Consider the following 13,237-nt stretch of genomic DNA (forward strand, 5'->3'; position numbering starts at 1 on the left):
ACAGTTGGAGGTTTTGTTCTGCTTATAAACGACCATGAACATTAATTTCTTACTATTAATCCAGTTCCATTATCTTTTGTTTTTAGAGTTTTGTATTTATAAGTATTTTTCTGTTTCATTTTTAAACTACCATGTGCTGGTTCTAGCAAGTGGTTCAGATTTGTCTGAACAACTGACCAATCCCTGATTTACCACTTTTCCTGCCTGCAATGAAATGCAACAATGAAATATTTTTGCAAAACTGATGTGCAAAAAATTATGGGTCTCATACTTCCCTAAGCTTTTTGAAGTTGAGTAATTCCATCACAGTGGATGGCATTTTATTATTGTAAAGTGGGTGTGAGATCCTGTTTATATCCCTTGATATCATTGTTCATAATAACTTGATAGTGCCACTTCTTTAAAAATAATTCAAAGAATTCAGAAATTAAATCAATCTGTTACTGCTCTACACGAAAGTAGTAGTGCAAACCACAAATAAAACTATACAGAGCACATAAAAGTATCACAAACCAGAATTGAACTGTCTTTCCCAGTCTGCTTTTAAAGTATTTGATTGTTTCTGGTTTTGTTTTTGGTTTGTTTGTTTGGTTGTTTTTTTTTTTTATTAAAGAAGTATTAAACCACTGTGGTGACTCTTTTTATGCCAAGTTTCAGCTTTATATTTTTCCATACCCTTACTTCAACTCTTGTGGTCTAACTTTACAAATCATACTGATAAGTCTACTCACTCTTATTTGGAAAATTTATTAAAATATTGATGTCAATTTTTATTTACTGTGGCATCAAAACATTTTTAGTTTTTGAGAATGGCAACCATTATTTTGATATAGTCATCTTATACTTGATAACATTTTTCTTCTGTGAGGGTGTTGACTGAAATTGTAACGTGTTGGTCTGGTCTGAGGTGTTTGTGAAGGCTGGATTTCATTACTTAACTGCAATACTAATGCCACTAAGCACAGACTGAGATAGATAGACATTCTGGGCTTGTCTGTTTTGTTTTCCCCTTAGTTTGTGCTGGTTTTTCTCTTGTACTTTATGTACAAACACACCTTAAAATTTCACTGCTTTTTGTGCGTTCATTTTACAGGTGGTAAAAGTAAGAATATACGTAGATTTGCTCTTTATTTCAATTTACTCTTTGTGGATACAGTGCTTTGACAGCATCTCCTAACTGTTATAAACCACAGTAATTTCTGAAGAAAAGCATTTCCTATGGTGTTTTAGACTTGCCATGAGCACTTACATAAAATCAAGGATTGTGTTCTGCTCTTAGTTTTCAGAACTTCACCAATTTTGATTGAAACTTTTTACTTTGAGCTACAGATTTTAAAAAATGCTGTAAATTTAAAATCTATTTTTTGGTGTCATTTATTATTATTGTTGTACTGGGATTGGGTAAGAAGTATTAAAGAAAACAATTTCTGTGTCTGGTATGGTAGTGAGAAAAGCTTGTTTATTATACTCAGATAATTTTTTATTCTTTTTTTAATAGATCTTCTGCCCTGAATACTAGCTATTTTTGGATAGGAAGCTCTACTGGCTTGTTAATAATTAATTTGGCAAACTTTGAATTAGAAGCTTTTTTATCTTACAAAGGTATGATTATAAAATATCTGACTACACCATAATGTGATTGCTTTCTTTTGTTATCTGATATAACTAGTATAAGAATTAGTTTGTGAAATAGCGGACTACAGTAGAAACTAAGTGGGTTTTTTAAAATGTTTTTTCTCATTCATTTTTGTATGTTTTTCTGGCATTGATGACTTGTCTCAGAAGATGTGTCAACACTAGATTTCTGTAGTGGCTAGCAATGAATTTTTATCCGATTTTGAGCAATGAATTTTTATCCGATTTTGCAGTTTATGAGTGTTAAATACAAGGAATGTTATTCTGCTCCTACTTTACAATGTGAGGGTAAACTAGAAGGATATACACTGAAGACAGTGGATTACGGTGATGTCAAATTAGTATGAGGAATTTTTTTTCCCCTGTCTTAGTGATAGTTTTTTCTTTTGAAATGCAAATACAATTTTATAGCACTATGTTCTTTTTGGTAAAGATTACAGTGACCTCAGTATTTGGTTTGCCGGATCATGTGCATTAACAAGGAAGGCAGTTAATGGAAAGGTGGGTATAAAGTAAACATTGATTTAACGAATGTTTACATTTCAAGTTATTTTCAATAAGTATTAATTTTGCATTTTATTTACAGATTAATGTACACATTTGTTTTGCTTGATGTGAATTACACAGTAATTTCTCTGGAGAGGGTTGATACTTCTTTATGGAATCTACTAGTTGAAACAGCTGGGTAGTTTTAAAGCTCTCACAGTTTGTATACTGTCCAAAGTGATTAATAAGACAAAGGTGAATTGTTTTTTATAGTGTTCGGTGTGTACCTTGAACGTCAAGAATGACCATTAGTGGAGCAGAGGCAATCTTTTAGGGGAAAAAAGATATAAGTATTGTTACACCTTGTTTCTCAAAGAGATGTTAGGATGAACTGCTTCTGAATCTTTGCAATAAATCTGTGAAAACTATTTGAGTTGTGAGAAAATTTCTGTGGAAAGTCACTAAAAGTGCTTTTAAGGATACAAAAAGCATTCTTGTTTGTATACTTCATCTTTGATGTTACATTTTTCCTACAGAACTGAGATAAGTCTAGGCCTTTCTACATATTTAATATAGCAGTGTTTTATTTTAAAGATAAACAAAATTTTGTTTTAAAATCAGTTCTTAGCATGTTCTCAGCATGTCTCTGAAACCAATCTTTCTTCCATGTGTGCTTCTTTTCTCACAACTCTTACTGCAGAAATATCTCTGTTGTAAAAGGTATTGGAATTTCTGTGACTGTTAGGCATGCAAGTCTGTTAAGACACATATTTAAGCAACATAATCACATTTTTGCAGGACAGCATTAACGACTTTTCACTGTTTAATGCTCTGCAAGACTAAACCCAGGGATATTTTCAACTAATTTTCATAAATGGCACAAAATTATTTAATTTTCCATTATAAATGCTTCAGTGTTGGAACTTAAATTATGAAGTAAATGGAGTGTTATTTTATGGTATAATTGCTGCAGGTTTTATGCTTGATCACCTCAATGTTTGAAGATATGATTGCTGTGTTGGAAGTTAACCTCACTGCATTGGTGAGAACTCAGCAGCGTGATTTTCTCCTGTGTGGAAATGAGGACAGTCTATCGGTTATTGCCAGGTACGGAATAACTTTATATGTTTTTTTCCTCTGAGTTGGGTTATGCATTTGTTTTCCTGACACCGAAGTGCATCAGATGGTTTTGTACAGTGATATTTGTTGCCATGGTTTTATTTTTCTTGTTTTCCTGTCATGCTTTAGTTGTACTGAGTGAGAAAAATCGCAGAATCACAGAATGGTTGAGGTTGTAAGGCACCTCTGCAGGTCATCTTGTCCAACTGCCCTGCTCAAGCAGGACCACCTAGAGCCAGTTGCCCAGCATCATGTCCAAACGCTTTTGAATATCTCCAAGGAGGGAGACACCACGACGTCTCTGGGCAACCTTTGCCAGTGCTCAGTCACCCTCACAGTAAAAAAGTGTTTCCTGGTGTTCAGATGGAACCTCCTGTATTTCAATTTTTGCCCATTGCCTCTTGTCCTTTCACTGGGAACCAGGCACAGAGCCTAGCTTTGTCTTCCTTACGGCCATATACTGGTGCCTACAGTTGTTCCTCCCCAGGTGCAGGACTTGGCACTTCCCCTTGTTGAACTTCATGAGGTTGCTGCCAGCCCATTTCTCCAGCTTGTGGATGTCTGGATGGCAGCACAACCTTCTGGTGTATCAGACACTCTTCTCAGTTTTGTGTCATCAGCAAACGTGGTGAGGGTACACTCTGCTCCTTCATCCAGGTTGTTAACGCAGATGTCGAATGGAATTGGACCCAATATTGATGCCTGGGGTACTCCTCTAGTTACTGTCCTCCAACTAGACTTTGTGCCACTGATCATCACTTTCTGGGCCTGGCTGTTCAGCTGGTTTTCAGTCCACCTCATTGTGTGTTCATTCAGCCCATACTTCATCAGCTTCTCCATGAGGATCTTACGGGAGACAATGTCAAAAGCCGTACTGAAGTCACAGTAGACAATGTCCAGTGCTCTCCCCTCATCTACCATGCCAGTCATTTTATCATAGAAGTTTATTAAGTAGATCAAGCATGACTTCCCCTTGGTGAATCCATGCTGACTACTACTTTCTTGTCCTTCATGTGCCTGTAGATAATTTCCAGGAAAACACTGACATCTTGAAGACAATAAAAAACCCTAGAATATACTATATACAATATAACAAAGGGGAAGTGAAGTGTAGATTTCAATGCTTATAATATACTTATATATATACACATATACTTATAATATATATGTAATATATATATACTTATATACTTATACTCTATATAGTATAATAAAGGGGAAGTGAAGTGCAGATTTCAGTGCTTATAATAACATCATCAGTTAATATTCACAGAAATGGGATTTATCATATAAATGCAATGGTCTGTGAATGTAGTCAGGGCCAGGGCTTGTCTGTGCTGCTGGGTATCTGAGCTGATAACTAATCCACTATGCCTGGTTTGTATTTATGGAAATCTCACTGGTATCACACATATAGACAAATAGCTACAGAGAAGTTTTGACATCTTTTACTAATCTGATGCTTTTGTCCATTGTATTGATCAATTTTCGTGCTTGGTTTTATAACTTAGGTATTCTTTATTGACAAATTCTCCATTGTATAAAGTTTTAAAGAAAAACATGAAAGAACCTTCTAATAAAACACTTGGTAAGTATAGACCCACCTTGAAATGAATTAATAAAGTTATATTTTTAGTAACAGTAACTGACTCACAACTGGCTGGTACCTAATACAATCAATATATTGATTTCTGTTTTAAATATATATTGCATGATATTTTTATTTTAGTAAGAAAAATTTTATGCTTCTAGTAGCATTTCATATCCTACATATATATTTGTAGTGAAAATGATGGTATTTTTCTTGTTTTAAAAACAATCCTCTGAGAACTTTCTGTGGGTTTTAAAAGAGTTAAAGAGTGTAGAATGTTTAAATTTTTCATAAGTCATTCTTTTTCCATAGCATGCAATATATTTTTCTGTAAAATTTGTCATTTCTTTCTTAACTTTTGTTACCTGTTTTGGTTAATTTTATTGTCCTGAATAGTCTTTTGTCAATACCTGCAAGTTTAGGTAGTTAATTTTTGTCTCAATGTCCTACTGTTTTTAAAAAAAAAAAAAGGTCTGTCTTCCAGTTATTGTTGAAGCACTTGTAGGTTCTTTGCTTAGCAACAATAAAGCAAAGTCCAAAAAATACCTACAAAATAATTTTTTCATCATCACCTTTTCTTTAGGATAGATATAAAAATACTGGCAGCTGCAGACATGTAGAAATAATCTATTTTTACTATATTCATTGTCCTTGTTGGAGCTGTTAGAATGTCAAAGGTTATATCTTTAGTGTTGTATGATATTCTGAGAATGCATCTACAGTGCTTTATCTAGAATTCCAGGCTGCTTGGGACACCCAACACTGATGCCTGTACTACATTTGTTGACACCTCACACTCAGACAGACTAGGTGCTGCAGGGAAATCCTATAGTGTCTTATGGCAAGTGGTACTGGGAGCTTCCCAGAAGGGACCTTTTTCTGCCTCATTGCTACATAAAGAGAAAGGATAGCTGGTGGGAGTTGAAGGAGCTTCTACCCTCAGCATAGGTAAATGTGCCCATGAGTTCACTCCCAATGCACCTGAAGTTTTTCCCTGGGAATAGCAGCAAGATTTTCCCCTTTACACCATTTATTTAATTAGGATGTTTCTGCTGTTTGAAATGCTCATATTTAGTTTTGGGCTGGAGGCTGCCCTTCAGGCTTCTTAGTAGTGTGAATGCAGACATTGTTAATGACTTAAGCCACATGAAAACCCAAACATTTATGTGTACCCACTAGCCAGTTTGTTAATGATCTTTAGATACATTCCTTATTCCAAATATAAGGTGTGACTATATTATAGATAGTGCATATAAAGTCTAAGCATAAAATAGACAACTACAAAACACATTTGTGAATGAATGATAGAAAAGTTCATCAGAACAATATCCTTGCTAGTTCAAAGTTTAAAGAAGTTCCTACTTATTGATATTATTGGAAGAGGGTTGTTATGCAGCATAACAGTTCGTATTTCTTTCCTTTTCTCAGTAAACATTATTTTAGAGTGATTGGTCATAAATGTGTTTTGTAACATAAGGAGACATCAAATATTTCTACTGTGTTAGCTTAACGAAGTATCTACCTTAACTGTAAAAAACATTTTAATGAAAACTAATTTATTTTGCTATAGGAGTGAAAAGCACAGTGAAAGATCAGCCATTGGTTTTCCATAATAAAATTAAGTCATCAGGTTATACAGCAGCACCACAGTGAGTAGATATATTTGTCTGTTTTATTGGTGTGTGATATTTTGTCACATAATGGAGTCATGTAGTCTCATGACTGTGAAATTAACCACCTGTGAAAAACAGATATGATGTTATCAAACAAAATAATTTTTAAAATATGTTGTAAAACAAAATTTTCACAGCTTCTGGTCAGTGTTCAACTTCCTTCCAAAATCTGTATTAGGCATCCTGTCTCTTTCATATCATTAAACTCTTCTTGTTTCTTCAGCTTGCAGAAAGAAATGTCTGAGAACTTTATATGAATGGATTTTGACCTTCAGAATGCATTATCCAACAAATAACTCACAGAAAGCAAAACTGAGGTGCAACTCGAGCATTAGATCATTAGAAAGTTATCTTGTTATGAATGTGTACATTATCTTACCTACTGACGTTTCTAGTAGACATAAGTAATAAGAAGGAAGTAGGATTGGTTTTTGTTTGAAATAAACTATTCCTCTCATGCAACATTTAGTGTTTCATATAGGATAGTCTGTGTTCTTTCTTGTAGAATGACCATGTTTTCTCCAAATAATCTGAAGAAAAAAGAAATGTCAAAGGGGAAGACCAGATGTAAACGGTAGGTAATCTAGCAACTCCATTAGAGGAGAAACAAATTAAAATGAGGATAAATACAGTTCTATTGGAAATATGGTTTGTAGCTGCTTCTCTCATTGGAACTTTTTAGTTAGCAGTATCACTGGAACGAAAAGGCTTTGTAAATTTGCTATATAATGACTGTACCAAGTGATTCAGATTATCGGACTATCAATTAAATTTGAGTAAGTCTTACATATAAAAGAAAATATACACATATATTTTCTTAGATTTTGGTTGCTAGAAAGGAGAACAGGTGCTAAATATGTTTGGAGGCAGAGTCGCAACATGCTCTTAAACTGCAATTCTAGTCAGAAAAATAACTGAATGTGGCACAGTGACAGTGATTTCAGATCATATGCCTCATTCACCCCTAAAATCATGTTATCTTACGCTAAAGAAAGCTTACTGTAATGGATTTAAACAGAGTATGCATAATGGTACAATTTGACCAGTGCATTCATCATCACTGTGGGCACAAAGAACCAATGTTTTTTTAGAGCTGACACTTTCATGTTAATTGGTGTGGTATGTTAAGTGGGGATATTACACACATTTTTTTCTCTTTAGTACTATATAAAGTCTTTGTTCTATGTAGTATAAACATGAAAGTAAAGAATGATTAATGCCATCATTTTTCTCTTTTTAAAAAACTGTTTCTTAAACACTTAATAGCTCAAGACTGAGACTTGTAATCCTTGCACACATAGGCAAGCCTTTAGATAAGCACCTCAGATAATTTCAAGATTGGTTTGTGTTATTTTATGATAGGTTAAGCTACTTAGCACTTCATTTTTTGTGTGGTTTTTTTTTAGTATCTTGTTAAATAGATGATCAATGTAATTCTTATTTTTACATACGGAGATTTTTTTATTGTCACAACTAGGTAGAGTTTGCATTTTCTTCTATTAGATAGATGTGCAACTTAAGAAGTTTGATTTTATGTACAAGTCCATGTTAATTCTTGATCTCATGAGTTCATAACAGTTGGTGATGTAAGTAATTTAAGTATGACAATTTAAAATTCATTCTGCCTCTTATCTTGGATTTAACATAAGTTTTCCAGGAAATATTTTTATAACGAGGTTTAGAATAGCTCCCAAAGGACATTTATTTCATAACTGAAATGAAAATGTAGTGGTTTTAGATATCTTAATATTTTTCCTCTCTTTCTCTTTTTTCCTTCTTTGAAGTAAAAATAAAGAATATCCATTGGAAAGTTCTCCTCCAATCAAATGTGAGAAAGAGATATTTGTTACTTGTAAACCAACTCCAATACGTTGCATTCAGTATTCCGGTACGTACAGGCTTTATAAAAGGTACAGTTGTGCCAGTGTGCAGAAAAAACCCCAAAATTTGTGTGCCATGGTTTATTTAGGCCATGGATTTGCTAGGTAAATTCCCAGAAAACTTTTTGGCAATACCATGTACTGTTAGATCATAATATTTTAACTTGTAAAACCATGCAAGCTGCTAACACATATGCAGAGGGATCTTAATTCTTTTCTGATTTTTACGTCTTGTTTCCTTTTGTAGTGATTCTATGAATTTCCCACTACAAGTAGAAAATGAGCAGTCTAACAAGTTCTTTCACTAAGGAATTTATTTTCTGAGACATTTACTTAGTGTCATTAAGGTGTATTAAAAGCTGAAGTTCTGTTTCAAAAGAATAAGAATACTCTTGTTTCTTATGTAAAATTATTCAGTTTTTCTGTATTAAACTATAAAGAAAGAATTCTTGCATATAATCCAAAGAAGGGTATTTTTCTTAACTGTTTGGGAGAAATGAGTCTTGTAATACATTTAGTCATTTCCAATCCATATAAATATTATTATACAGAAACCACTTCTTAGATTAGCAATCAAATGTATTACCAAGTATACAATTATGTCAATGTACACTCTGCAAACCACAATATTTTCAAAGTATTTAAAAATTTATATCTTTATAAATATTTTTGGGACAAGAGCAACTTTCATCTTCAATAAATAAAAGCAGTTAGATGCAATCAGTAACTTTTCTAAAACATATTCCAGCCGTAAATGTTCCTTAGAGAAGGGGAAGAAATTATTTTTATGGCTCCTGAAAGAAAGTAGTTGCAGAGAGCTTATTTCTAAGAATGTTATGTGAGCTTAAAAGTAAAGGTTCCTTTTTAGCAAAGAAAAGCATCACTATAGTTTCGATAATACATTTTAAGTATAAATCCTCTGTTACTTACTCTGAGGAAGGAACATCTTTCTCTCTTTCTGTCTTTGTCTCTCGCACACACACAAATGCACACACAGGCTTGAACAACCACAGTTTAGCAAAACAAGGTTTAGCAAAAATCACAGAGACTTTTTTTCTTGGAGTAAAGAAATCACATTATTGTAAGCTTGTAAAGAGGTGTTCTGTTACTGTTGTAGTCTGTCTTGACCAGATGGTTCCTAGCTTTACAATATATTTTTTGTTGCAAATTTGCAACTTGGAATTGCAGCTTGGAACAATCTTTCAAGTGGTCTTTGTAAAGTATGAATCACAATAATTAATATTTATGTGCATCTTTAAACATATTAGAAAGAAAATTAAATAGAAAACTTAAGTAAAACTTAAGAGGTTGTAAAGTTACATTAATGAGTTAATGCAAACTTTCTTGGATTTATTAAACATCCTTTTGGAGTATTGGAGGTGTTACAAGTTATGACTTTTTGCTCTGTTAGAAAACAGTTTTCTTCAGGATTTGAGATGATGTTCCATTAAACAAGCCTCCAAAATACCACGCAAAATTTTCTCTCATTCTGTATGCACAAGAAGGTTTATGTATTGTTAATTATGTGTCTGACTTACCTTATATCACTTACCTGATATACTTACCAATCAGCTCTCATGCTGAAAATATATACTGTCAAAACTTTAAGAAGAGCGAGGGAAATCTGCAGAAGAGCACCACCCTTTAGCTCAAAGACTTCAATACCTTTGAGTTTGTGGGGCATGCATTTTTTGGACTATTTTGTCCAGGACTACTTGTCTTATTTTTGTGATGGGTATGTTAATAGCGTTATTTAGTATATGCAATTACTAGTATTTGGAGAAAAAGTCAGCTGAAATATTGCTTATCAGATAAAATTTAAAATATTTTTATAAAGTAATTCTTTGCCAGTTTAGTATACTGCTTCATTTAATAACTTATAACAGAAAAAAAGATTCTGGAATGCCTCTTTTTAACATATACCTCTACCCCATTGTATGTCCCATTTAAAATTCACTTTTAGTAGATGACTCAGAGATTAGAAATACAGATCTCTTACCTGTTTATATTGCCATGATTAATTTGGGAAAAAATTGTGTTGTGGAGTATAGTATTCTGAACCTGCAATGGGGATAGTACTTGGACAGTGGATAGCAGTGGGTAATGTTGGTGAAGTCAAGCATGACTTATATTCCCTCTCCCTTTGTAAAGGTGGTCAGGAGATTTATGAAGGGAGTGTTCAGGTGGTACCTCTTTTAAAAATACTTTTCACAGTGAACCTACTAGCATTGATCTGAATTCTGCACTTCATTTCCTTACTTTCTTTCACTGCTATCTTCACTTATTCCACCCTCCCTTATTTTCTCCCATTGGTTCATTTATCTGCTCTTTATTATTTTATTTTTTTCAGGAAAAGTTTTTGAGTGAACAGTTAAATTTCACAAATCACTACCATTAGGTAAACATTAAGGGAGTCTGTCCTGTCATTGTGTGCCCCTGCTGATTACCAATATAAATGAACAATCTGACTGCACTTGGATAGTTTTTAGGATTACCTTAAGAAGGAAATTTATCATCTTTAAGAAGTGATCCAGAATGATTAATATGTGCTTTTTATTCTAATATGTAAGAAAAGGTGATGTAACTTTAACAAGAAGACACAAAAAAATGAGTGTAAGGAAGTAGATTTAAATGACTTCTAAACATTTTTGCACTTAAATTTTGTAGCACCTTTTTTGTGAAAAGTGAGTTTCTGCCTTGTGATGAATAACTGTTTTGAGAATACGTCAGGACAAGAAATGAATTGTGCACAAATTCCTACCAAATTCTGCAATATGAGTTTGTGATGTTCATACAAAATATGTGTTAAACGTATGAAATGAATATCTGGTGTGTGTTTTGTTGTAGTGACATATATGATTTAAAGAAACAGCATATTAGGTCCTTGTTGCTTTCAAATATGAATCATTAGACACTCTTCTTTATAGGGGATGGAGAGATGCTGGCTTGCGGCCTGGCTGACAAGACTGTACTGATACTCAATTCGAGTCTCACTGATACATGTAATGTTTTTTCAGGTAAATTTATGAATTGCAGTATTAAAGAAATGGTATATAATTGAGTTTAACATAATATGGCATAGTAATTAAAAGATTGCACTTCCATCACCTTGAGAAGAATGGGGGAGAGGGGATACTGCTGATTCAAGATGTAGAAGTTATTTCTCTGACTAGTTAATTTTGTTCTAGAATTAAACTGCCTACCAGGTTTTCCCATTTCTCAGTTTTCTGGGAGGTAAACAGTAATTTATCATTATATATATTGCAATCTGCATTGTGTATGTTTATTACAATAATTAAATAGAAATAATTAAGCCCGTATATTGTAATGATAATGCATGTGCATATTGCAGTAATATATTGTAATAGATTATTAGCCAAAAAATTGACTGCAATGGCTTGGCAAAAAATGTGTTTGGTTTGCAGTCCCAAACTTCTAAAGAACAACTCTTTGAAAAAAAAAGGGACTATTCCTACGGAGAAATCCATATCTGCAAAAGTGTATGCATGTGCAAACACATGTGCATTACTTAACATTGTAAGTGAGCCTTAAAAAACCCAAAATCTAAATTTCTACAAGGACTATCTGTTAAAGTTTTAATACAGTAAATGTTATGACTTAAAATTCATATAGCAGGACTGATTTACTGTGGAAGTTCATAATGGAAGATGACTGTCATTTACTAGCAGGCGTTAAGAAGTATAAAAGTAGACTATTTTAAGTTATTTTAGAAAATTATTTCTAAGTAAAAACTCTGATAACTGATTTCTGAAAAGTGGGGTTTTTTTGGAGTAATTTTAATTGTATTTTCTGGAAGAAGTTGCGGCATTGTGGCCAGTAATAAAGGTAACATTACTGATATCTTCCTCTTCGTGTGAGGAAATTGATGAAAATATGCCTTATGGGCAGGGTAATTTGGTCTTTTTTTTCCACAATAGAAAGTTCATAAGCTTTTAAAGATGTTTTTCTTCATGTATCACTGACTAATTTGAGCAAATTCATAGTGCAAGTCATATAAACTGCAGGCAGGAATAGTGTTTTGTGGTTTTATTGGCATAATTTTGTTATTTAGGTAATAATGGAACAAAAGCAGTAATTTTGTCCAAAGGGACTCCATATATCTGAAACATATTTAACGTAGTTTTAGAAGATCAGGATTTCTAAAAAAATGCAATTAACCAAAAGAGATCAAAATTCTGTATTTCCTTCCCTTAGTTGTTCAAGTTTCTATAAAAATAATGATACAGTACTGTTGCAGTACTTGGTACACAGCAGTTTAACAAAGTTGTACCCAAAGAATTCAGTGTTTCTTCAGATTATTAAACACATCTTTCTTAAGCAATCTGAAGCAGCTAAAATGTAAATGATTTTTGAGAACTTTAAAGTCTTTATTTTTGTGGTAGCAGGGCTACTGTGAACATGAAATAGAACATAAGTGTTGCAAAATTATTTCATGAGGCTATAAATTATCTTTGTACAGTATGTGTTCTGTAGCTGTTCTTCACAGTTTGTCTTTTGCATCTCAGATCGAGCTTCTCTTACTGTGAACCACAATCAAGAAGTTAGACAGGCTGGTTTTATTTGAATGTATATAGGGATTATGTGCTGCAGAAAGTGACATTTCAATTCTGTGAAATACCTTTTTTGGATGTTTTTTTCACTGGAGTTTGTTTTTATTTAGGCTTCATTGATTTTGGACTGGTAATAGGTGGGTTTATCTTTGTTTCATCTCAGATGAAGATACTAATTTCATTGACTTTGTTACATCTATACCTCCAAATACTTGCTACATACTAAATAATATCTAAGGAATGACTCGATATTGGCAATAATAGAAAACATACACCTTAATA

General features: G+C 33.1%; 1 protein-coding gene across 1 annotated transcript in view; it reads left to right on the forward strand.

Annotated features, from left to right (window-relative positions):
* WDR27 (WD repeat domain 27) overlaps positions 1 to 13,237 on the forward strand; it is a 73,612-nt gene that overhangs the window by 12,427 nt on the left and 47,948 nt on the right. The window contains exons 9-16 of the mRNA XM_087776155.1: positions 1,499 to 1,602; positions 2,069 to 2,136; positions 3,095 to 3,228; positions 4,752 to 4,828; positions 6,402 to 6,480; positions 7,010 to 7,078; positions 8,289 to 8,392; positions 11,312 to 11,401. Of these exons, the coding sequence (XP_087632281.1) occupies positions 1,499 to 1,602; positions 2,069 to 2,136; positions 3,095 to 3,228; positions 4,752 to 4,828; positions 6,402 to 6,480; positions 7,010 to 7,078; positions 8,289 to 8,392; positions 11,312 to 11,401 (725 nt within the window). The remainder of the gene's footprint in view (positions 1 to 1,498; positions 1,603 to 2,068; positions 2,137 to 3,094; positions 3,229 to 4,751; positions 4,829 to 6,401; positions 6,481 to 7,009; positions 7,079 to 8,288; positions 8,393 to 11,311; positions 11,402 to 13,237) is intronic.

This window comes from Nipponia nippon, unplaced genomic scaffold (assembly GCF_047370975.1).
Source record: "Nipponia nippon isolate SJK-2023a ecotype South Korea unplaced genomic scaffold, ASM4737097v1 scaffold_4, whole genome shotgun sequence".
NCBI classification, from domain to species: Eukaryota; Metazoa; Chordata; class Aves; order Pelecaniformes; family Threskiornithidae; genus Nipponia; species Nipponia nippon.